The sequence below is a fragment of the Thermobia domestica genome, chromosome 1 (assembly GCF_964235325.1).
Source record: "Thermobia domestica chromosome 1, izTheDome1.hap1.1, whole genome shotgun sequence".
NCBI lineage: Eukaryota > Metazoa > Arthropoda > Insecta > Zygentoma > Lepismatidae > Thermobia > Thermobia domestica.
In genome coordinates this window covers 227,397,530-227,425,232 of record NC_137454.1, presented here as the reverse complement: position 1 = coordinate 227,425,232, position 27,703 = coordinate 227,397,530, and the positions used below count along the sequence as shown (strand labels likewise).

At 36.3% G+C, this 27,703-nt stretch overlaps 1 protein-coding gene across 1 annotated transcript; it reads right to left on the bottom strand.

Moving 5' to 3' along the window:
• Nucleotides 1-25,474, bottom strand: LOC145678849 (phospholipase B1, membrane-associated-like). The gene is made up of 6 exons (XM_081749417.1): nt 25,310-25,474; nt 22,681-22,888; nt 20,777-21,003; nt 11,436-11,595; nt 407-561; nt 1-48 (listed from the first exon to the last, which is right to left on the bottom strand). The coding sequence occupies exons 1-6, from the start codon at nt 25,472-25,474 to the stop codon at nt 1-3; spliced, it is 963 nt and encodes a 320-aa protein (XP_081605543.1).
• Between the last annotated feature and the right edge of the window lie 2,229 nt (nt 25,475-27,703).

Below are 27,703 nucleotides of genomic sequence, written 5' to 3'. Positions count from 1 at the left end.
TTAGGTGGTGAGGTTGTTAAATATATTCGCTTCCAGATACAGAAGTCTCTGAAATGCAAATTATTAAAATATTACATAAATTGACGTTAAGCTATAAACAAAGTGAAAATAAATGTTAAAAAGAACGAAAAGAATTATTAAGGAAAACGAAGAGATCTATGTTTAATGAGAAAATTGGATGCGATAAAGAGATTAGAGGCGAGATAATTAGCTTTAATAACTTAGATAACAGATATTTAAACATGCTATTAAATTTAGTACAATCACTTCGCGCCATCTTTCAAGTTTACTACTAAACTGAAAGAGCTTATACCTAAGTGTTGAAATTATTAACTGAATTGTCCTTATTATTCACATAATTAGTTGTAACTTACTTCTAAGGTTAGGTTTTATAACTTATACTTGCCAACTCTTTTTCTGCTTGCCAATACAAATTTTGCATTTCCCACAGTCTTTGGAATTTGTAGTTTTCATCTCCTCCGAATAGGCATGAACATTCAACCTTATTGAAAATTTTGCACGTTATAGGCCTATTCCTTAATTGTCCATACACCGTTATATCTTTCAAAAGAAAATAAAAGAATAAAAATTATTACAATTGCGCAGAATAGCATAACTGAATCTATAAACCAGAGCTTTCCAAATTAGATGACGTTTGGTACAATAGTATCAAGGAATCAAGGATGTAACGAATTGTTTTGTTTTAAATTCAGAATATAAAACGAATGAAGAGCTCATCATAAAATAATATTATTTTTTTTTTAAATAAAATGTTGATCTTGAACTCAATTTATCACTCATGGTTTTACTTCGTGTACGTTTTGACGACAGAAGAACACTAGATTTTCAGACGGCAAATAGTTAATTATGACCATTAACTCAAGCATGCAATGTTGCAATGATTTAAGCAGAAAAAAAAACTGATGCATTAAGATACAGCCTCTGGAACACAAAACTGGCTTTTCTTTCTGGTATAATTGAAATACTTAAATCAGGCTAAGGGTACAAATCTTAGTAAGTAACAAAATTGCAGCTTTAAGAGAGATATATGAGAGAAAAGAAACGAAAGTAATTCTAAAATGTTTATATTGATTTCTAAATGTGCAATTAGAGACAACCAAAGGAGGGGTGCCCACAAGCAAGTTTTAGGGCACAAGTTGTACCCAAGAGGAATTATTTGGGGGAGGGGACATTTCGCTGAAGGAAATGTATGTGTATTTATTGCTATTAGTGACTAACGTTTAAAGCGCACATAATTTTTTATTTTGCACTCACTTCAGAAAGCTCATTAGAAGTACGAATTCAAAACTATATATATAGTGCATCAACCAAAACTAAATATAAAATGTACTGATCTCATGCATATATAATAATTAGTTTGCATACTTTCACGTTTCGATCAATACAACTCTGAAAAATTCGTTCTTTGTTTATTTTTTTTTTACTGCTATTTTACTTTACAATGATGATGGTGAGGAAAATATGCACTGAGAAAAAAAATGTAGGTGGCGTCCTTAAAAAGATAGGATACATGCGTAATTCCTGTAGTTTTTGGACTTAACGTACAGCAGACGTATAACTAAAAACGCATGTTTTATAATACTTTCTGTATAAGTGTTCCATCTATACGTACTTTCCGTATGAAACAATGTAGGCAGTCAGGATCTCACATACAATGGACGTATATAACATATAGCTGACGAAGGTAATATAAGTATATGCATGTGATATACGGAAAATTGTTAGATGTCAGACATCCTGCAACGGCATAATGTAACACCTAAAGGCATAACGTATGCTGCGTATTGATTTCTATAATAAGCAAGAGGATATTGTATATTTGTATATACAATATACCGCTGTCCCGAGAACGGATTTTTCTCTGTGTGGGGTCAATCCATGCAAAGTGATCGAGAAAAAAGAAAAATTGCCGCTCGACCTTTTCAAAAAATCTAATTTTTTCATGAATGCTTATCCTATATCAGGGTACTTCAAAACCACAGTTAATTATTTTTACATCCCATGGCGACACAGCGGTTGCCGTCATTTTGCTTTTTTTTTATTTTATTTTAGACGTTTGCGTTGTTTTGAATATCTCAGCATGCATTTCTCCTACCAAATTGAAAATTGCTGGACGTTTTTAACTCGCGCAGAGCTAAAACTTGGATCTCAACATTTTTGCCTAAAACCATTTGAAGGGGGCGAAATCAGGGTCTACAGTACCAACATTTTTGGACATTGAAAACATGTTTGGGAAGAGGAAACAACTAACGTAGAGGTCTAAATTTGTGTGTGCATGTAGTCCGGGGTCATAAGTTAATACACAAAAATGTACAGAACTGTAGCTGCTCTCAAAGGCCTGAAGAAAATCGTAAAGTTGGGGAATTATGCCAATTTAGCACGTTTCACTGTCAAGTATCTCCAATTGGCCTGGATAAAAAAAAAAATCTGAAATTTTGGGAATAGATAACTTTAGTATACTGTAACACACAACAAAGCGCGTTTTTTGTTTTTGAGGAAAAGGGGGTCAAAGTATTAAGTAATAACGTCATACTCTAGGAGGTGTTTTGTTCATAAAATCTTCTGGAAATTTACTGGAAAATAAAGTAGGATGAATGGTTAATCCAGTCAAGGCTCTCAATCTCGTTTTTCTCCTGTAGTTGTAACACTGTCTTATCACACCCACAGCAGCACCGGTGATGAATGTCACTATCAGCAGAAGTCGAGTCAAAATGCACACTTGATAAAAAGTCCGTAAGTACTCCTTGATCTTGCTGCTTGCTATATCAATGATATTTAATCATGTTTATTCTTGTTTCAACTGTCAACTCATTCAGGAGACTGTTATTCTTTCGATTGATCTACATTCTCAAGTCAGTGAACACTTAGTCGCTGTAATCACTGACTGCGGAATGCAGATTAAATGAAAGGACAACAGTCTCCTGCATGAGTTGAAAATTACAACAAGAATAAACAAGATTGAATATCATTGATATATCAAGCAGCAGGAGCAAGGAGTACTTACGGACTTTTATTATTATTATTATTATTATTATTATTATTATTATTATTATTATTATTATTATTATTATTATTATTAGTGTTATTAGTATTAGTATCATTATTATTAATAATAATATTACACTATGTATGTACTACCATGAGCAAAATAAATGACGCGTCTCTTTATTTTGAAGTTTTTTGAAAATATCTCCGTTTTCTTTATATGTTCGAAATCTCGGAAGGTTTCCCCAGCAGGACAGGTTAATAACAAACCCGTTTTTAATATTTGTGTTAGATATTAGCTTAAAATAAAGAAATTAGAAGCAAAAAACATTAAATCGACAGAAATCTCGAGAATTACCAACTCTGCTAAAGTGGGAAATTTTCAAGAACGCGAGGGAATTCTGCAGTTCAACACGAAGCAGCGACATCTATGTCAGTGAGAGAAGCGTGGATTAGATCTACAAACGAAAATTTTAACGAAATATTTCTAGTATGTCTTATTATATGCATTATCAGCGAACTCCAAATATATGAATCTATGCTAAGTATTAACGTATAGATAGTGCAAATAGTGGAAATTACCTATGGAAAAAGACGAATTGTTAGCCCAATCGTAATGAAAAATCGTCTTTACTGTAGAACAGATTCAGCTTACGTAAGAAAGCAAATAGCTCAGTTAGATAAAGCAACGAGTTTGTAAACCGAAGGTAGGCGGTTCGAATCCCGTGAAGGACTGTTGTCATTTTTATCACTAAGGTTATTTTATTTATTTTTTATTTGGGAAAGAATAAAATTGTAACATATGTGTAAAACGCATGACGATACCAAAAAAAAAAAAAAAAAAAAAGTGTCGCATTTGCATTAGTGTCTCTAATTTTTGTTTGCAAACAGATTCGTAATTATTTCCCCTGTGCTCACTGATGCATAACGAATGTTTTCCAGTAAATGTTAATTCTAATTTGGAGAATTTTATAGTTTCACAATTCCTCACTACATAGTCTTCTATCTACGTGTTTGGATATTTTGATAACAGATTTCCCTATTAAATGTTTAATTTTCTCTATAAATATTTGTCTTAAATTGAAATTGTTTTGAATTTACTACATAAGCAAAGTTGCCCGAAGGAGGAGAGCTCAAGTAACAGATATTCTACGTAAAAGCAACCTATTGTAGAATGATGATGCTTCTTACCTTCAGCACATAATCTTAACGTTAGAGAGTCAGAGAGAGAAAAATCCTGTTTTTCCTCCCCTAAGACCACTCATCTTAAAGCTCTACCTTTAATGATTCGTGTCACATACTTTCGGCTCTCCAAAGACATTCATATTTATTATTATTATTATTATTATTATTATTATTATTATTATTATTATTATTATTATTATTATTATTATTATTATTATTATTATTATTATTAATCCTGTGACTTTTTGGCGCCCTTCCCCTAGTAGTAGCCTATATTTTACATTTTATCATAGTGTTTTTAATAGTTTAAACCAGGAGCGTCATTTCAGATTTTGCTTTGGGGGGGGCAAGACCTCTTGATATAAGTAAAATTTCGCGTTTTTCACTGATTTACTACTATTCTAATGATAAACTCTATATACATCTCAAACTCAGGGGGGGGCAAATGCCCCTCCCTGCCCTCCCTAAATGACGCCCCTGTTTTAAACCCATTTTCAAAAAGAAATCCTTACCTAGGAAAACTTCACAAAGAATATGGCCCGCTATAAACAATACCAACTCCACCCCCCCTGGTCTAGTGGCTAGCACGCCTGCCTTCTGTGGTACCGGGTCCAATTCCCGGTGGATTACTGTTGAACGATAAAAGTGGTTCGGATTCCACTATAATTAGTATCCACATCTCCCTTGCCCATTAAGGCATAACCGTGGAACGCTAAACTCAAGCAAACAAACAAACAATACTTAATTCCCGGCACTCTTTATTCTACATGCCATCTCTCAATTTTTCGATACAGCCCCCTTAGTACTATGAAACTCTCTTCTTCCATAGTGAAGTGGAAAAAGATCATATAATTGCCACTACTTTACAAGAATATAAACCAAAAACGTCAGTAGAAAGCACATTATAAAATTTACTTTTTGAGGCTCGTTTTGGTGCCCCTCTTTCTCTGGCGCCCCGGGCAGTCGCCCGGCCCTTAGTCCGCCCTTGAAAGTACGGACGCATAACTAAGGACTGCGGAGGAGAGGTTAACCTTCATGTTATGCCACTGGTTTGACGTGTTTGAAATGTTCAGTAAGTGATCGGTTAGTGAAATAATTTCGACAGTTACTGATGTTTAAAGTTTAGCTAAGACAAAGCTACCTAATCAAATACATTTGATATCGGGATGTCACAATTTGATTTTTCCTCACATAAAAAAGATAAAAACAATAGTAATAAAAACCCTTACTCGTACTGGGCTCCTAACTAACTAACAACCTAATTCTTACAGACTAGTTGCTCTGACCAACTGAGTTTCGATTTCTTACACGAAAGAAGTCTGTTATATTAAGAGGCATGCTTTTCATTATCAAAACTGTTCGAAGTAATACGAACATGGCTTAAGAACAGAGACGGAACTGAATTACCACTCGATTGACCTTGAGGGCAAATCACCAAAGCGTAGCTATAAACGTAAGTTCAGCATGCATTTCTCTGGAGTTGTGTTCAGTATTCCTATCTGCCAGTCATGCTTGTTCGTAGGAGTAATATGTTACAAACCTGACCTTTCGATACAGCACAATAGCAAAAGAATAAAAGGGAAGGAATTCTTGCCCTTGTGAACGTTGGATACCACCATGTGCAATAAAACTGTCGCGTCTCCTTGAAGTGATATTTTATCGAAAATAACTCGTTTTCCTTTATATAGTCTATCCGAAGTTTTTGAGGGTTTCAAAATGAGGAAATGTTACTGACAAACAAGAACGCATTCAGGGGTGGGTCCAGGGGGTCCGGACCCCCTCTGAAACCCCAACTTTTCTGTAAATTTAGCCTAATTTTGGGGATTATCTTTTAAAATTTTATTATAATTTATCCTAATATTGAAGTCGGACCCCTCCCGAAATAAATTACTGCATACGTGTCTCTGACAATTTTCAATATATTCGTTAAATAATAAAGTAAAATAACTAAATTAGGAGCAAAAAGCTTTAATAATAATAATAATAATAATAATAATAATAATAATAATAATAATAATAATAATAATAATAATAATAATTGAAGCGAGCTTAACGAGTTTCAACTGTACGACTCAACCAACGTTTGGGTGCCTGTTCGTTCGTCTGCTCCTCTCATAAAAGACATTTCATTTTAATGAAACTAGTAAGTGCCTTCTTTTAGCTCTGCGGAGTAACTATTGCTTGGAATATGAATCTGCAAAACATAAGAGGTAAAATTAACCAAATAGTGCAAGTTTCCACTTATGTATATAAAACAATTTTGCAATATCAACTACGTGAATCTTGTCCCATAAAGAAGCCGAAACCCCTACACCGAAGAGCCCTCCGAGATTTGATCATTGTCCACACGGACTGAAATTGTCATTTGAAGCCAAGACTTTAATATGAAGCCAATAATTTCTTTAAAATAGACGGAAAATTCGGAAGTTATAAGCATTTTCATATTTTTGCCTTTTCCCATAAGGGAGCCGTAGCCCCCTATACTGAAGAGCCCCCCCCTACCCCGCGGAGATTTGATCATTGTCCACTCGGACTGAATTTGTCATTTGGAACCAACACTTTAATACGAAGCAAAATATTTCTTTAAAATAGACGAAAAATTCGAAAGTTATAAACATGTTAACAATTTTGCCTTTTCTCACAAGGGGGCCGTATTAGCCTACACTGAAGAGCCCCACGAGATTTGATCATTGACCACTTGGACTGAAACTCTCATTTGAAACCAAAACTTTAATATGAAGCCAAAAATTAAACTTTTACATCAATTTAAACTGACTGGGTTCCGGTTCCCCCCACTATTGTTTAGTTTAGTTAAGTGGTAATTTGTGACAGCTTCACATCATCAAAAGAATGTTTCACTTCCCCTCTCCTCCCCCAGGAGTTCGTGCTGGATCCACCACTGGAATCAATAGACACTCTTCCTATTCTTTTTGTCACCCTTGATTGTGTAGGGGCTCCTTCGTACAAATAAAGAAGCGGCAATATTACAATCAAGGGGCGCTATATATTAGGTATTCTTTTAGTTACCTACCCCTAACCGCACAGGGCCATCTTTCGTAGAATAAAAAATATTACGTGATATTCCAATCATGAAAGGGGAGAGGATGCTGTAAATATATTTCTTATTCATTTTGTCTGTCCTGCTTATCAAAAATTACTTTCTGTTGGAAGGGTACTGAAATGAGAGGGGCAAAATAAAAAGTCGTACCCCCTCCTACGTGGTTGCTCAAATAAGTACTAAAGAAAGCATTTTAAACTAAGATATTTAAGATTTAAACTAGGAAACTAAGATATCCTTACATTATGTAAGGATGGCATATTCAGGATTATTATTATTATTATTATTATTATTATTATTATTATTATTATTATTATTACTATTATTATTATTATTTGAATGTTTTTGGAGCACCGAAATTTTGTGAGACGAACAACGATATGTAGAGGTTTAAGATGGGTGGTCATAGAGGAGGAAAAACAGGATTTTTCTCTGTCTGACTCTCTAACGTAAAGATTATGTGCTGAAGGTAAGAAGCATCATCATTCTACAATAGGTTGCTTTTACGTAGAATATCAATTACTTGAGTTCTCCTCCTTGGGTCTACTTACCTTATGTAGTAAATTCAAAACAATTTCAATTCAATACAAATACATTGTAAAACTTTTCCGTAATTAAACATCTAGGGAAAATTAAAGATTTAATAGGGACATCTGTTATCAAAATATCCAAACACGTAGATAGAAGACTATCTAGTGAGAAATATTGTGAAACTTTATAAAATTCTCCAAATTAGAATTAACATTTACTGGGAAACATTCGTTATGCGCCAGCGAGCATATGGTGAGCAGTGAGCACAGGGGAAATAATTACGAAACTGTTTGCAAACAAAATTAGGGACGCTAGTGCAAGTGCGACAACGGCATTTTTTCTTTTTTTGGTATCGTCATGAGTTTTACACATACGTTACAATTTGATTCTTTCCCACATAAAAAAATAAATAAAATAACCGTAGTGTAGTGATAAAAAAGTGACAACGGCATTTCCAGGGGATCGAACCCGCTACCTTCAGCATACAGACTCGTTGCTTTAACTAACTGAGCTATTTGCTTTTTACGTGAACTGAGCCTGTTCCGGTAAAGACGATATTTCATTACGATCGTCCTACCAATTCGTCCTTTTCCATAGATAATTTCCACTATTTGCTCTATCTTTATGTTAATACTTAGCATATATTCATATATTTGGAGTTTGCAGATAATGCATATAATAAGACATACTAGAAATATTCGTTAAAAGTTTAGTTTGTAGATTTAATCCACATTTCTCTCAATGACATAGATGTCGCTGCTTCGTGTTGAAATGCAGAATTCCCTCGTGTTCTTGAAAATTTCCCACTTTAGCAGAGTTGGTAATTCTCGAGATTTCTGTCGATTTAATGTTTTTTGCTTCTAATTTCTTTATTTTAAGCTAATATCTAACACAAATATTAAAAACGGGTTTGTTATTAACCTGTCCTGCTGGGGAAACCTTCCGAAATTTCGAACATATAAAGAAAACGGAGATATTTTCAAAAAACTTCAAAATAAAGAGACACGTCATTTATTTTGCTCATGGTAGTACATGAAAGATACCGGTAGACGGTTTGTATCTGAATACTAAAAACTATTTGATTGCCAACCTCGGTAGTTGTGAAGTCTAGAAGTCAAGGACATTGGACACGAGCTTCTAAATTTGGGTTGAGTGTCTAGGTTGAGTATTCGGGCTCGAGTCAAACATTGTTACAAGTTATAGTGCGCTGGCGAAATATGTTCCAAACTGTTCGCCCCGGGTTTAGAATTGTCAACGACTCGTGCAACTCGGCTCACAGCTCATTCTGTATTGAGCCGAACCGAGAAGTGAGCCCAGGTAACAGTTTACCCAACCGAGCCGGCTAGAGCCCTCGGCTCAGTTGAGCAGAACCGAGCCGGCTAAAGCCATTGGCTCAGTTGAGCCAAGTCGAACTGAGCTCGTTATAAAAATATCTTGTGGTCTCATTATCAAGACGAGATGAGATTCGAGCAGTGTACCCCCTCGTGAGCAACACTAAAAGTAGGTCAATTCTATTTTACTGCTTACACTTCTCATGGCTTTCGCTTTCCAGTGTAATTAGGCCATGATTTCAAAACAAGTTAAAACGAGCTGAACGAGAGAGTGATTTATCAAACTCGACGTCAAAAACAGTAAATCCATTCGGAACTCGACTCGAGAAAATTTTCTTTGACTCGACTCAAAACTCGACTTCAATTCTAGTCGAGTCGAGTTTTAGCTCGATTTGTGCCCATCCCTATGCGTTAGAAAAAAATGGCTGCTATTAAAATTAAAGTATATAGAGAAACGTTACACTACAACTAATAAAATTAGAACACATGAAACTGGGGATGAATCAAAACTTGCCAGTAACTCTAAAATCGATACATGCTTTCGATTCCTTTTCCAAACTTTATAGTTATTTCAAACTTCATTCAACTTCATAGTTATTCAACGGGATTCTAGGATACGTAAACTGATCTGAAAGAACTCCAATATTACAGAGTATAGAGAATTCTGTGCATACCTTCAACGAATTATTTTCTAGTAATAAATTAGGCCTGCTCATCAGAACACAGTTTACTCATATTAACCCCTTACTATATATCGTCAATTATGCCAACCTAGTTGTTTCCCGCCGGGAAACTTCAAACACTTTACTTTCAAATTCTGTCTACCATCATCCTCAACCTTTAAGAAAAAGTATTCTTTCAAATGTTTCGAACGGTAAAATATTTTCATTCTCCATTTTTATAAAAACAACAGAAAGTAAAATAAACTACCGATGCCATTGCACTCGTAGTTCACTCACTGAATGTATTGATTTGGAGCTGTCAAAATCTATAACAAAATCTTCCAGGTGCTGCTTGCAAACAGTTCACGTGATTTCTTTGAGGCTGTCTTCATCTTCCAAAAACAACAAGGAGCACTATGATACCTGTTTCCCTATGTGTGTCGACGATTGTCGGTCACTGACATACGTAGTTGATGCTCCATTAGTCCATTCTGGGAAATTCACTTAAAGGAAAGAATATTTGTTTCCGAAAAAAATACATATATTGTAGTTACTCATCCGAAATGTAACGCAAACTAGGTACGTTACTTAAAAAATTGTAACGCGTTACTGTTACAAGTAATTTGGAAAAAATGTAAGGCGTTACTAGAAAACGTTACTTAAAAAGTAACACGTTACTTCCCAAGACTACAGCTAAACTTAAATTGTAGAACAAAAGTTATCATGATACAAGCCTCCGTTAGAAATACTATGAATCATTAACGATCTCAAATATTTATAAAGGAAATAAAATTATTAGTTTAGCAGTTTACAATTATGCCCATAAAATGAAAGAGATAGGGTCTTATTATTTGTCTAGTTCGTTGGTGACAACGCCGTGTTCCCTGAGTGTTCGGATCCCAGAGGAAGAGCATCGAACCTACTACACTGGATCAGATACTATTTTAAATTGGTCGTCAACTTTATGTAATGTCGCTGCTGGCAAAGAATTTAAATATAAATCAGCCAATTAATCAAATAAAGGAAATGGATTATTCGCATGTGAATATCACGGAAATGTTGGTGAAATGAGGATATAAATGAAAGCGGCAGAATCATGAGAAAATTTGTATACCCAGCATGCTCTCACACTCCTAAGATCGAATCATCACTCTAACGCGAAACCTAGGGCGACATGGTGGCTCAGTGGTAAAGCCTTCTTCTCTAGTGTGTGGGGGCACTGGTTCGATTCCACCTTGTGCCAAATGGGATTTGTGGTGGACGAAGATCGTGTTTGTGAGTTTTCACAGAGTACCTCGTTTCCTTCGACTTTATTCAGTCCACCATTGCATTCATTTCTCATCACCGCCTCCTTTAGCCTAACCGGCATAAGCTTGTTGAGTTGAGTTAATTTTGGGTTTAACGTCCCTTTCAATAGGGAGGCTATATGAGACGTGCACCTACTGATTAACGTGGAATCCGTTCCATATTAGCTAACCTCTTAGCCACAAAGGAGCTCTAGTCTGCATAATCGTGTAACGTAAAACTGGAGTATTTCATTTCACTTCTAGTGCGAAACCATCAATTCCCTTAATGTCGAACTATATTAAAAACAGTTTTTATTAGCAAATACTAGTGCTTATGATGTTTTGAATGATAATCTCAAACGAAATTCATACTTACTAAGTCCATGTGCCAAATTAACAAATGAACGTGGAATGTTATTCTTAATATAATCTAAAGCTTTTCGTAGACTTTCTTTGTGCGATTGAACGCTCTTATTCCGATCTTCATAACACTGGTAAGTACACAAGTTGTTTGAACCAAGACTAATGGTGATCATCTGAAAAGAAAAGTAGGATATACAATATAAAAACAATAAAAAAATTATATAGTAATCATGGTGGTGCGAAAAGTATGCCTACACCGATTATATTTCAGTAATATTAGACCAATCACTTAATTATATTACGTAATCAAATCAACTCATAGTAGCTTTGATAGAAAAGCTACACAGCAACGCCAAATATAACCCTTATGGTGTTGAAATTAGTTCTAAAAGCTACAAAAATTTTATGTAAAACATCGCAGGTGAAATTATACTCCTCCCCTAGGTAGTATTTGTGTCATTTTCCACCGATGTTAACCTGAAGTAGTACCAATATTCAACTCACTCTCATGAAAAGCTAATGAGAAATTGTGTCAGTTTATTAACGTTCAATCTGTTTAAAATCCACTTTATCTAAAAAAAAAAAAAAAAAAAAAAAAAAAAAAGTTCTTCTAAATATATATGGTATTCCCTCGTTCTAGTTTTTATATTCAATGTCTGTACATTCGGTAATTTCGTCTTGACTTAGGTAAAAACTACCATTTGAAATCAGCAATATTCGAGCTGATAATTCCAAAGTAGGGTATAGAAACATCTTAGTTTTGGAAACTGCAAACTGGCTGGAAAGATTGTTAATGTGTAATTGAAGATATCGTACGGTTTACAATATTTCATATAGATAGTGACAACGTTTTTTTAAAAAAAATATTTACTTACTATAGAATAAAAATGTCTCATTCTTTGATATACATACGGGCCGCGGTGGCTCAGTGGGAGAGTGTTCACCTCTGGTGCATGGCATCCCTGGTTCGCTCCCACCTCGGTCCAAGTGAACTTTGTGGTGAACAAACACCATGTGCATGGATTTCCTCGGGGTTCTCCCGTTTCCTCCCAATTTCTTCATTCCACCATTTCATTCATTTTTCATCATCACCGTCTCCTTTAGCCTAGCAGGCATAACCGTGGGACGTAAAACTCATTTCATTTGACTCTTTTTTCCTTTGATGTACATACTGGCATGGTGTTAATAGTTTTAAGGTCGTCGGAGAACGCTACAAGTGTACTTATGTGTATGTATTACAGTTTGTATCTGCAATAAAAGAACAACGCTGAAGAATGCCTTTTATGTAATTAGGTAAAATTAAGTGTTCTTGTATAATGGAGCTTTGAGATATCAGACTATTATTCCGCAAAATTATTCCGTTCGGATGGATTGTAACTTGCCAGTGGTACATCGATGAAAGGCAGAAGTATACACAGCAGAATTAGTTGTAATTTTTTCAGCTGAAATAGTGTTTCCTAAATGTTCATCATTATGTCAAAACTAGATTGATACATTGTATTCATTTAATCACTTTAATACTAGTCAAGTCATATTAAAACATCCTTCTCTGTTCAGCCCTGCAACTAAAATACCATCTAAGAAAACGAAAATTTATTTTAAGTCTCTCCAAACTCCCTTCATCATATTCTAAAAATTGTTGGCAACGTTGGAACTCTTTGCTGATAGAGTATATATATATATATATATATATATATATATATATATATATATATATATATATATATACTCAATCTAGCCATTCGTCACCGGACACCCCTAACTAGTACGTTAATACGGTTTCAACAGTCCATCAAGTCCATCAGTATCATGTGGAGCCACCTTTTGCCGCAATTACGTCCACAACCCTTTGAGGAACACTTTCCATCAACTTGCGATAGGTTTCGACGGGAATCTTGCTCTATTCCTCTTGCAAAGCGGCGAACAACTCTCTAGTGTTTTTTGGGCGGCATAGCCTGGTTCTCAAGCGACGCTCCAACTCGTCCTAAAGATGCTCAATGGGGTTGATATAAGGACTTCGGGCTGGCCAATCAAGTTTTTGCACACCTATGGCCTCGAACCACATGTTTATAACATCTGCAGTGTGACATGGAGCATTGTTTTGCTGAAACAGATATGAACAATACCGAATTGTGCCCACAGTGCAGCATAATTGTCCAGGATCGTTTGATATGCATCGGCGACCATACCACGAGAAGCATATCCACACCATGATGCCACCTCCACCGAATTTCACTGTGGGTACGATACACTCTTGTAAACATCTTTCTCTGGGCGTACGCCACACCCACACACCTCCATCGGACCGCCACATCTGGTAGCGCGATTCATCACTCCATAGCACGGATTCCCATTGCTCAAGAGTCCAATGGCGGCGTTCCTTGCACCACTGTAAATGACGGGTCGCATTGCGGGCTATGATAAGCGACTTGTGAACTGAAGCACGACCATGAAAACCAAATGCGATGATCTCTCGGCGGACAGTACGATCACTTGCAACATTACAGAAAGCCGATCGAAACCCCTGTGACATTATCTGTAGCGATGCCTTCCGATTTGACTTCACCACACGTTTCAAGCTTCGACGGTCACGATCTGTTAATATTGTCGGTTTAGTTGGTCTGGATCGGCATGTCATGACTCCCTCCCGCTTCCACTTCAAGATAACATCGCTCACTGTCGATCTGGGTATCTGAAATTTGTTGGAAACCTCACTGGTCGAATACCCAAACTTGCGGGCTTGAATAATCATCCCTTTTTCCGCTTCTCCAAGTTCGCGTCAGGCCCGCAACTTGAGAGCTGCCTCCCTAAACTTTTCATGGCCCCTTCAAACCTCAATACAAAATACTATTATTAATAGGAAAATCACAATTTAGATATTTGTAAGATAATTTTTAATGACTTGGCCCCCCTATCTTATTCATGAGCCCCCCAAACTTCAGTGTCGTGCCACGTGCACAGACGATCCCAAGCACTTTCGGAGGGGTGTCCGGTGACGAATGGCCAGATAGTATATATATATATATATACTCTCTGTATATATTTCTATTCTAATACTAGTTGTAGATATATCATTCTGTGATCGATATCTACAAAGACATTCTGTGGAAATGATTAAATATAGCTCTATTTTTTGTTCTCAGTCCATAGGCATCTTTGTCGAGAATGTCATACATTGTAATCTTAAATCTGTGCATAGTAATCTTGATTCACTGTTCATTTTCCTAACTACAAAGGTAACCAAGAAAGTTCTATCGCTTTTGTGGAGGTCTGTTCAACTGGCACTCACACCATGAGTTGAATGAGAATGGAGATAAGGGAAGGTCAGTCGTTGGTGTTGGTATGTCTAACATACTATAGTGCTGCCAAAATGTCTTGAGCCGTGGCAAAAATGTGAACTAAAGCTCACACCCTCAACACACCCACGCCTTGAGCCAATAAGAGTTCAGCTACTGCTAAGCGAGAGAGCCTTGTAGCCGTCTGTGCCAAAGGCAGTGGAATTCCTTCAGCCGATAGCAGCGCTTGGAACCGAAGACTAGGTATCAAGTCAATGTGGTATATTTATACCTGGTTATGGCATTTCAGTTACACCATGAACTTGCGTAAAGACAGAGTGAACACGGGACCTCCAAAGAGCGTCATAAGGGCGTGTATGCTGTACAAGTTCAAACTGGCGTCAAACGCCGCTACAGCGGAACAGAAGATACGCCAGGCCTTTGGTGAGGGTGTCGTGACTACGCGGATAGTGTAGCGGTGGTTTAACAAGTTTAAGGACGGTAACGCCAACGATACACTCGAAGACGCACAACGTGCCGGAAGAGCAACACATGTAGAAAATGAAGATCTTCAGGCAGCAACTGAGGTGAACAGTGGCTAGACATGTGAGGAACTGGGACTACAATTCAGTGTGACTGGAGAAACCATTCGCAGCACTTCCATCAATTTGGGAAGCACTACAAGTTGGGTCGATGGGTCCCACATGATTTGCTTCCGGCTAGAAGGCAACGCGAACAGACACCTGTGTTTCTTGGCTCTCTCGTCTGAGGAAGGAGCTATTTCTGGACAGGGTGTTGACATGTGATGAGAAGTGGGTTCTGTACGGAGCTCCACAGCTCCGTCATCATTGGTTAACATCCCATGAACGGTTCCAAAACAGCCGAAACCAGTACTACACCGGAAGAAGGTCCTCTTGTGTGTTTGGTCAACTGTTCGCGGCATCGAGCATCGGGAACTGCTACCAGCTGGTCAGAGCATCAATGCAACTGTTTACTGGCAGAAGTTGAGCCGTGTTCAAGAAAAATTCAGAACTCTTGTTCCAGCACTTCTCAATAGCAAAGGAGTTCTCCTGTTACAGGACAGCGCTAAGCTTCATGTGGCTAGGATGACCCGGGACACCATTCTGCGCCTTGGATGGGAAACGCTATTGCATCCTCCATACTTCCCGGACATTGTACCGTCCGACTATCACCTCTTCCATTCCTTGGACAATCACATTAGAGAACGCCAGTTCAAATACCTAGTATAGGTGCAAAATGCACTTAATACATTCTTCGCTTGACGGTCACCAAGTTCTAGCACAATGGAATATATGGCCTTCCAGAACATTGGCAGAAGGTCGCCAATGCTGATGGAAACTATTTTTGATCTTTCAGTAGGTCTTATCGATGTTCGAAGGTGGTGGGTGAGAAAGCGATAGAACTTTGTTACCTTTATATTATCATTGGTGTCGTCCGTTCAGAACAGATAGTAGGAATCAGTTGTTTTACTAACTGATCAATTTTCTACTTCACCTTATTACGAATACACGAAAAATTAAAATTGCATTAAGTTTAACCGAAATGTACCCTTAAATGCCTCCTAGTGCTGCTGAATGGATCTTACTAAATTCAATAAAATATTCTTGTTCCATCCTGTTTTCACTTCCGGTTGATTTTGCAATCTTATTTGCATTATTATTGCAATCATTTGTCGTAAGAGAGGAGTTTGTAATTTTTCTAAAACTAAACCGATCCAGATACTCTCCGATATAGGTCACCTAATTAAACCACTTACTACTATGACATGTAGACTATATTCTAATTTATTTATTTCAGCCAGCGCCTTAAATTGTCTCATAGTTGTCTGGAAGTTTGTTGTAGTAATTGGCTTAAAGTGATTGGTTTGGTAATTTTCTCCCTTTGACCAACAGTATACTATGTTCGTTCTGGTACTTACCGCTTTTTTGTTTGGTCTGATCATCCCCTTCGAAGTAGCTCCCTTCGGTGTTCACACACTTCTGCAGTCGCTGCTGCCATGGTTGGTAATGATAATGAGAGTTACACTCTGTGAATTCACGTAGGGTATGCTATTTTCGACTTGACCTCTTCAACTGAACAAAAGTATCTTCTTTGAGGCGATATTTTAGTCTCGAGGAAATAAAAAATCAAAAGGTGCCAAATATAGAGTGTAAGAGATTATTCATTACACTACTTTTTAATAACTATCCTGCTTTCGCGCTACAGAAATTACCTTGTGGGTCAATGCGGTATTCTGGCGTAGAATCCATATATTTTTTAGAGTTGAGGCATGTTGTCCTCACGTTTTCATGAAATCTGGTCAAGGCATCGGTATAGGTCAAGTTGTGTTAAGTAACTGAATTAACTGTTCTCATCGGGAACTCATTCAAACGTTAGAGTTTGATAAATATCAAAGAACTTAAATAGCCTTAAATTTTGAGCATGATTTTTCTTGGTCTGAGACAACATATTTTCCTCACGTTTAATTATTCTGTAAAAATCTGCAGAAAAAGTTCGTATTCTAAGTTCACTTGTTCAGAGACTGCACACTTGTTCAGAGACATTCGATCTTTAGTCACTTCTGATCACCTTGCTTATATCGTTGATGTTTGTGTAAGTAACTGAGGACTGTGGCTTGCCTTAACGATCATTCTTAGACGCTTCATTCCCCCTCTGAGAAGCGTTTATACCACTAGAATGTTTATAGTCTGGACATACATGTATTATCTTATTCATGTGTTAACATTTGTAATATTTTAGTTGGAGATTATTACAGGGAATTTGATGTTAATCCTTTGTTGGAGATTTAAATTAGTCAGCACACATATTCACGAAATGACTTCTTACAGTAAACTTCATGCAGATGGATGATGCTTTCACACAACATAACCAATTTAACCCGACTGTTTTCCTTCATGAAGCGTGAATTTAGTATTTTGTGTGTGTACCAAACCTCGGTCTATAGTGTAATCATTCTCTCTTGAGGTTTAAACATTTCGAATGATTTCTATCAGATATGATTAACTCGGTTTCGAATACTCGAATACCAAAATTACTAACATTGCCCATATATTTATTTCACTTATAAATACCCGCGTGTTCAACTATGGTAACACTTAATTAGCGCCTTCAATGCATAATGGAATCAAGTTCATTTACCGAATCATTTTGAACATATTTCACCTTCAAGATCTCTATCTGAAGCTCCTTTCAGAGCTAGAAGATTCATGTCCGGAATTGTAAATAATTCTTATAATGAAAAAAAAACTGTTATTTTTCCATGTGCTAAAGCGTAGCACGTCTCTTTTCCTCACAACTTTGGAAATTGGCCCTTAATGTCTTGAATACCCCAATCCATGCGTCACAAACACCAACTACAATTTCTGTATTACGACCTTCATATGTTAGGGTTATCAAGTCTAGGATCCTAAGATGGGCAGGTCATGTAGCCAGAGTGAAAGAAAATAGGGACGTCTTCAAAATTTTAACTCGAAATCTAATCGAAAAACTACCATTAGGAAGACCTAAGCATAGATGAGAGGACAATATTAGTATTGATCTTGCTGAAATAGAAATACAAAGTAGAAACTGCATCCAGTTGACTCAGGGGAGAAGTCAGTGAAAAACTTTTGTGAACACGGCTTTGAACATACGGGTTTCATAGGCCATAAGGTGAGTGAATTAGTTATATGTATTGTTTAGTCTTACTTTCGACTAAAATCTTCAATAAATCAATACAATAAATTAACTTCACAACAATGACATATACCTAACCCAAAATACAACAGGATCCAGATTTACTTAACTTTCAGGACATGAAAATAACCATCAACAAAAGTGTTACCTCCCCTTTGTTCTTCCTCCTGTCCCGGCATATAACACTTTTAAAACTTACGGCCTCCACCGTTATTTACCTCTTAGCGTATCCAATACTCCTGACATTCGTTGCGAATTGTTGCAAACATGACTGATCTATATCATGTCTTCTTTGGAGTTGAGCATATCTTTTCTTCTGCTGAGGTTCGTACCATGCAGAGATCTTCTGTCCTTATAATCTTCAATTGTCACTTATGAATGTTAGTTTATGTATAGTCATTCCACTAATATTATTCCGAGTCATTCCACTAAGATTATTCCGATCAACATGGTCCATGCAATCTGTCAAGTTTATTGAGAAATTACTTGCGCACTTATTGTGTACATTTGATTTTTTTTACTGTCGATGGTCCATTTTATGTTCGTTTGGGAAGGCTGACTATCTAGCATTGTATGAATTATCGTTTTGCTACTATTCACCTCGATATAACATTTTCCCGATACTTTCGAATACCTGTAACACCAAATGTAAAATTCGATTTTCTATTTTTATTTTTGTGAAATTATCTGGCAAGCATTGTAAACGAACACTAGTACATCTACTGAGTTAATATATTCTGTTTTACGTCAGGTGGAACATTACCCTCTGTATCGTAACCCAGGGATGATCCGAGGTCAATGTACGACATCAGAAATTCCGTACATTAGGCTGGAACGCTAATCATTCAGGAGGTAGTATGTTGCTGAATAGGGTTGTCTGAAATCGCAAGACAATGAAACTGGAGAAACAATTAGGAGTGATTTTCTTCTGTGAGTTCAAACTGAAGCACAGAAAACACTAATAATGCATTTGGGCCAGACGTGATAAATGAACGCACCATATGCTGTTGGTTTGTGAAATATCGTAAACGGTGACACAACATTAAGAAGTGGCACTTCTCGGCCACCTGTTAAAGAATATGCTGATGAAGTCCTCTGAAACGCTGTGGAAGCGAATACTCTAACATATGTTGATGTAGGTCCAGACGAATTAGGCATATACTCTACAAAATCGCTCGGCACCTCCGCTCAATCATTAATGTGAAAAAATTGGAGTCACGTTTCCCACGTAAATTTATACCAGCTAAGAAGGATCGCAATCTGGTGTTGTGCGGTTCTCTAGCGTATGAAATAATTAAGGAGATATCTTACTTTCGATTGCCTGTTCTGATAAAAAATTTATCCACTTGAATCTCAAACAGTTGGGCCAAAGGTTGGATCCAAAAGTATCCATCGCTTGCAGAAGGTGTAGTTGGTCATTGTGGTATATGCTCCAGGTGATCCATCATATCCTTCTCCGTCGAGGAGGAATGATTTACTAAAGATCATTAAGAATGGTGAACTCCATGAAATAACCTGGTCAACAGATATGATGTCTTTATGTTGCACTTCAATGAAAACCAATATATTGCAGAGGAAGAGTTGCTGTCCCTTAGTAAGTTACAATATGAAACCCCTTCTCTCCCACAATGATCTCCTGATGACACTTTAAACGACTATTGGCCTCTTCCGTCATCTTGGGAACTTCTCTAATGACCGGACAAAGCAACATATAGTTGAGAACTTCTTAGCAATGTAGATTCCAGATTTTCCTCTCATGGAATCCACTGATACATTGGTTGCCTCTGGAAACTGTTCTGACAATTCAGGTAAACGAGGTTCTTTTCCGAGGTGGGTTTGAAAGTGGCATAAAACAGTTGAGCATTTTAATCGCATCAACATAATATAAAAGTACTCCGCAGTGAATTAAATATGCGTCTTGAAACTTATAGGACATTAATGAGAAAGAGACAAAGAAATGTGCTGAGATGATTTTATTGAAGTTCAACATGTTATAGCTACTATTCTTATATTTCCTAAGTATGTTTTTAATGAATACGTAAGTGAACCTATGGTTTTATTCGTAATGAGTTCTGAGTGCATTGCTTATATTTGTCAGTTTTCTTTCTGTTATATTCGTCAGTTTTCTTTTTGTTTCTGTTGTACAACCTTTAACTAATCTACAAACTCCATTTTCAAAATTTCAATATTTTTTATGCTCCATCAGAAACCAAAAGGGAAAGTTTTGTGTCCTTGATATTCTTGGTCTCTTTTAAATAAAGTTTTACTGCCTACGGCTATTAAAACATTTCAAATGAAAATAAGTATTTTGAAGTGTTTTTTTTTCTTTAAAAGAACTAGATTGCGCACAAAATCATATTTTTAACAGAGATTATCGACCTACCTTCCAGTCATTTTGAAAGTCAACCTGTGGATCGCTTTTCATTCTTTTCTTCAGTATGGCAGCCTCATATTGGGCATCTTGGACAGTAGCCCCATTTACTGTTATCATGAACTTAGAGTCCCTGTGTTGATCGAATATCATTCCTCTTGAATATCCTATTATGTTGGGATTAAACTCCTTTAGAATATTTGGCAATGTTAGAAACTTATCCCAAGTGCCGTCACCCCCTGGTAAAGAAGGTAAGATTATTTATCAGAACATAAAGTTGACTAAATAACTAAGAAAGCAGGATATAATAATAAGAGCATACACTGGGTTGAAAAAAATAGATGTAATGTACAGCATATCAGCAAAAACGCGGGGGGATTTTGTCCCGTGGGGTTTTGGACGGCGAGGTTTTGGCTCGCGAGATTTTGGGCGGCGAAGTTTCGGCTGCGAGATTTTGTCCGTATCCTCCCGTCTATTTTACAAGTAATGATAATTAGAAATTATACTCTGAATAAGTGCAGTTATCTGTAGTCAGGTGTCCATGCTAATTAAATATTCGATAAACGAGAAGAAATTCTAAATATTTACAGGAAAATAGCCTTAAGGTTACATTTTAATATGCAGATACTAATTTATTTAAATATTAATATGCAAGATAATATACATACAAACCTGTACTTTACACCTTGATTCGAATACCTAAATCACACATAATCATCTCGCGTAACATAGTCGCTAACGTTTCACGTATGGTGCAATCGGTCCCGAGTTCGATTCCAGGTGGGGGACACTCAGTCGACCTGCCCTGCGAATCTGAGATGGGGTGCGTGAATGGAAACTTGCTCCATGAGCCACTGACCTATTTCCCACCGTGTCCCACTCTCACCAACGACCCACCACAGCCCATCACCACTTTGAGTCACTCTGACCCAACATAACCAACTCTTATCCACCATCCACCATGGTACACTCTGACCCACAACCCACCAAAACCCATCGTCATAAACTCTGACCCATTATCTAGGCCCTTCCCTCTACTAACTTCAGGGTTTACACTTGTATAAAACAAAGCTGGGAAATTATCACTACGCGGAGTTTGAATTTCTATGGCCAATCGCTTACGCACCGCTCTGTTACAATACCAGTGGATTTGACCTTTATGATATAAAATGATAAAGTATTTGTCATGGGCCATATTACGAAAAATTTAATTTAATTATCATATATCTGTATCATAGATCATGTATCATATACCTGTAGTCATTTCCTTGCTGAATTACAGATACTTTTCAGTGGAAAATAGGATTAAGTTTGAAGGTTTCAAATCAAGGTAAAGTACAGTAAACCAAATTAAAGTTGGTAAAAAGTAATGTAAAACTCGACTGTGTCTCAAAAGTCAAGTAGTAAGTCCTATTGCTATTATTACAATTACAAATAACCGTGTCCAGAAGTGCCTGAAGTTCTCTTTCTCTTAGATATGCTCATCTCAGGTAAGTAAATAGAAACAAATGGAAAAAAGGAAGAAAATGGAGGCCTTAAAAGCAAAACGTAGACAAATTCATCAGTCTACAATGCACTGAGCAGAGTTGGTTTGTGGGTTGGTAGGTCAGAATGGGTACGATGGATGGTGTGCTGCAGCGGGTCACGTCCTGTTGACCCACGACCCACTGATTCACTGCATCTCTGCTGCCAATAATGGCAGAATACTTATGATGATGATAAAGCAAGAACATTTTAAATAATAGTAATAATCACACAATATATTATTAAATAGTTTCAATGCTACATTTGGCTAATATAACGTAACATATACAAAATAGACTAGAAATGTGTAAGTACAATCAAATTCAAATAAACTCACAGTAGATCATAGTGTGGAGCTAAGTTCCTAGAAGATAAGTGTAAATATTACTTACCTCCGACCCATGCTACTCCCTTGTAACTGTTTAATATATCCAGCAAACGCACAGAGAGACTTCCAGTGCCTGAAGAAAAACTTTCTCCGAGAGCAGCGATTACATCGATATCTCCTGGCATCAATTGATGAACACTGGTAGGCCTACTAGGGGATCGGAACCCTTTGGTCTCACACGGAAATTTATCTGGCACATTCTTTTGAAGTAACTGTAAACAAATGCAGGCTATGTAAAGTGATAAAATTATAGTCTAATAGTTTTACCGCTGTTAAAATTTTACGGAAGTGACGAGCTTTCAGTTATATAAGCATACCTCAGGTTCTAACTCGAGTGTAGAGAAAAGTTACGACTAATTAAAATCGTACTCTATTTAGTCCTTAAACTATATTAGATACTTCCTGTATTTACTGAAGAGAACCAGAAAACCATGTTAGATTACATATCAAATTTATCTTTAATTACTTGATTATCACACAAATGGAAAATTTAACGTTTCTGGATATCAGTTTTTTTTAATGCTGAGTTTTCTATTCTGTAAATTACTTCAGGAAGTATCTATATCTTAGCCTGTAATTCCAACTGTAAGAGGAGTTCAAACACCATATATATATATATATATATATATATATATATATATATATATATATAGGTTTATAATTGTCAAATTGCTGAGTAATAGGGTATTACTGGTTTTCTAAAAATATCAGCGTTTATTAGAAAGCCCTCTTAAGGAGCCTATAGTAAAGTACTTCTTATCAAAGTAGCACTGTGAGGCAAAATTAATAGAAATTGCTTTCTCTGTTAAATAGCTATGTAGATGGAACACTTATACAGAAAATATTATAAAATATATATTTTCAGTTAAACATTTGCTGCAGGATGTTACATAGGGTTGTACGTGAAGTTCAAAAACTACAGGATTTAGGCCTACGCATGTAACCTACGTTTTTACGTACGCCACATACGGTTTTTTTCTTTGTGTGAGATATCACTACTTCATAATAAATGTAAATTCAGACTTCCAAACCACTGCCCATCAACCAGATCGTCAAAAGTATTTATTCAGTAAAATCCTTAAAATTCGCATTTATGCCAACGTAAAGAATGTATTTAAATGAAAGTTTTCTGTATTTTGAAAATTGTTTGTAGTACGTATAATAACCTTGTTTCCAACATATTAATATTTTTATTACACAATAACGAATCTAGATAATATTTTTTAAATTTATTTCAGAATAACTTTTCTTATGATTTCCCCAATTATTCGAATATATTCATATTCAATTTGTGTCCAAGAGTCATTAATTTTGACAATTGGAATTCTACTGTATTTCGTAGTAAGGAAAACAAGTATATCAACCTGATATTGAAAGTATAAATCTAGTAAACTTATTTCTTTTTGTCAATCAATTGATTGCAGGGTACGGAGATACAAAATTTCTCTCTGTTGTCATAATCCTCATCATGATGAGCATCGATTAACTGAATTTTGGTTGTACTATTTTCACATTCACACTTCGTGTATTAAAAATTATTCCCTGCGAGAAATCTTCTGAATTCACCATTGGACCCAATACTTACGACAAATATAATGCTAAAAACATTTTGGTAATAATTCTCACTCTTAGTATGCATCAATTACATTGTCGTTTTCCATCTTTGAGTCTTTGAAAGAAAGTATAGGGTATACTTACGCTTATCTCGAAACCAATTATTTCCGAAGCTTGTCGAGGTTTGATTTTTTAATGGCCGACGTTGCTTATCCAGAGTGAGTCACGGGAAATGGGACACTTGAAAGCTGCAACACTGATAAATTGAAGCTCTTGCTGGCTCTAGTTGCCATACCGTCTACATCACAGAGGACCCACTACCCTTTAGTTTACCATGAGACGTTGGCCAGTGCAGGTGCGTGTTCCAGCAGTGGAAGCCTTTATTCGCTAGAAGAGTATCGTTGCTGCTCAGTGGGAGCTGCGATTTCAGTGGCATTTCAGTGTTCCAAACAGGAAAGGAATTACCAAGTGTATGAAACAATTGAGAGAAACTGGTACTATCGTCGACAAGAAGCATGAAGGATCTTCAAAGAGAGTCCATACACCAGAAAACATCGATCTTGTACGCCAGGCTTTGCAGGAAAGTCCGCGCAAAAACACTGCACACATCGCAAACATCAGTGCGTTGCATTTTGAAAGTAGACCTACACTATCATCCATACAAGATATAGACTGTACAACAACTACGTCTGGTTAACAAAAACCTTAGAAAGACTTTTGTGAACTGCTTTTAGACAAACTGAATTGCGATGAACACTTGATTACATCATTAATAGCAAAAGTTGTACATGCCATAGGGGCTAGTAAATTTTTTCTAGGTCTAATTATCTTTTTAAATGAAGGTTTTAATTCGGCTCATTTCAAGTGACTCAACCTGTAGTTATCGACATATCTTCGTCAAACAATGAAAAATATCCGTTTGACAAGTTCAAGAAGACACTCTGCCTACGTCAGTATCTAAGAAACACTGTTTTAAGGTCCCGATCTAAACTTCAGTTAAAGAATGAAGCTAAAAGTTACTTTAAAAATAATTTTAGGAGTCCATAAGTAACAACATAGTGCTCTGAGATGAATCTTACCTTTTGATATTTTATGTGTGCTTTTATTTCGCTCCCTGTGATATTTAAAATGCGTGTAAAAGCCATATATGATTTTCCTAATAACTCTTTGCCAACTATAGATATTTTTGGTTGAGTATCAGGAACCAGTCTCTGTGACAAAGTTGCAGAAAGCATGGTACACATTACTAATATAGTATATATCATATTTCGTCCGTGTTAACCTGTAAAAGATTTTTAAAAATTGCGTTTAATAGCGTTTGTTAAATACAAAACATCTCAGTGAAATACAAATTCAATTTCAGTTCTTGATAATTAATTATATTTGTACATAATATTGTGTATGAAAAACAACGTCTTGAAAGAATTTGGATAATTAGTTAAAAATAAAAAAAAAGTTAACCGATTTCAAACAGAAGAGATGAAACCCAAGAAACGTTGTTTAAAAGCGCTTTTAGAAAGCAGAAAATATTACTACATAGTAAAAAAAAAAACATTAAAAGCAATATAATTCATTTGTCGCAATAAGATAAGTATTTATTTAATCTAATTTGTAACAAATCTATAACTTTACGATCCTATCTACTTCAATGTCTATATTACATTGCATTTTCTTGTTTACTTCCTGTTTTGCAGAATGTCTTATCAGTGTGTAACGTTGTCAAGTTTACCCATTCCTGTTTCGCAGAATCTCGTGAAAACTTTTGGTAGCACCTCAATATTAGAAATATTTGGCGAAAGGAACAAAACACTGACATAAATTTATAAAGAACTGCAACTCGCAATCGTGATTTACTGCAACAAGAACAAATTACATACCCACAGACTTATAAATAAAACAAAAATGGCATTGAACAATAATGGTATGAACCTTAATTAATTTAGTATATAGGTGCGACCTCTTAATATCACCTTGTCTTCATTGGATTCTAATTTCAACTATCCAAATGAATGCAATGAGATACTGCATTAAAGTACGGAATAAGGTCAACCTCGCCACACAAACCTACTCTTAAGGACCCGAGTACTCTGTCTAAACGTCTCCACAATCTTCACCGCAATGTTAAATTGCCTTCTCCAGCAGCCGTATTCTGGTACTGTTTTTGCTTCAAAAGTAGAATTAATCTGTATATATATATATAGATAGATAGATAGATAGATAGATATAATTTATTAATATATACAGTATATACATTAATAATTTATTTCTACTTCCCATTAAACTTAAAAATTAGCTCAACTTAAGGAATCAAATAATAATCTAAACTTTCAAATATTGCTGTATTTACGGGTGAAAGGATGCATTCAGTTCATCAATCTAATTCTCCGCCAAGTAGTCTAGGAAAACCTGTGCCTCCGGGATGTGGGATGCATAGTTGCATAGTCTTGTATGTATGGAAATGCATCAGGAGTATCTTGAGAAGGAACGAGTGGAAGTGTACCTGCTCTCCTAACCTATTTCCTCATATCATTATCAGCCTAGTAAAGTGGAGCCAATCCAATATCTTGTATCTTTCTCTATATAGATTAAGTAAAATGAAACAAACAAATGCGTAATGTCGCTTGCTGGAATGTTTCTCTTGCAGCGTTTGTTGCCGCTTGTCCAAAGTTGGTCATAAATTCTTGCACATGAAGCTGGAAGCAACAATCTTTAACTTTTTTTCTCGATTTTCTGAAACATGCGCGTGTACAATGACAGAATTTTGCATTGCAATAAGCAAAAGAGGAATGGAATAATTATCCGAAATACTTTCCGTGCATTGTATATAACTATGAGAATAGACATGGACAAATTTTAGATGTTCAATCCGTCACTATCCGTCCTTCGTTCCTTTTGCTTCACGGTATGCTGATATGACAGTCATCTTGACTTTCTCAATAATTAATGAAATAATTTCTTTGATACGTGGCTAAACTGTTGGCGTACACACCTTTGGCGCGGGAGACCCGAATTTGATTCCAAGTTAATCACGTGGCTCGGATCCCACGTTAATCAGTAGGTAGTGTCTCATATGGTCTCGCTGCTTAAGGGACGTTAAATTCAAAATGACGTTCACTGTCTGGAAATAATATTACGTGGTAGGTCAGTACTCATACACGCAGATTAAAAGATGGAGGACGAGGTAAATGTCACTGTGCATGGTTGCATATCTCCTGAAAAAGTACTAGTAATGACGTTGTACAAGAGTTCTCTGGAAGCGTCACGTCGGTACAACGTAAAAGTACGTACAACACAAGCCATAGGTAACAAAAAATAAAGAAATTCCGATTTCCGATCTGCTCATATTAAAGACATCCGAATGCTTTTAATGATTATCTGTTAGTACTGATACTGTCGTTTAGTTTATTTGTGTTTCGTAATATACATACTCGTGTGCCATTCTCTACAGTATCTTTTTAAGATCCTTCTTGGCT

Coding starts and splice junctions, on each gene's coding strand:
- LOC145678849 (XM_081749417.1), bottom strand. CDS start 25,474: ATGTGTACCATGCTTTCTGCAACTTTGTCACAGAGACTGGTTCCTGAT. Junction 21,004..22,680: donor GGGAGTAGCATGGGTCGGAG/GTAAGTAATATT, acceptor CTTCTTTACCAG/GGGGTGACGGCACTTGGGAT. Junction 11,596..20,776: donor ACTTTCAAAATGACTGGAAG/GTAGGTCGATAA, acceptor TTTTCTTTTCAG/ATGATCACCATTAGTCTTGG.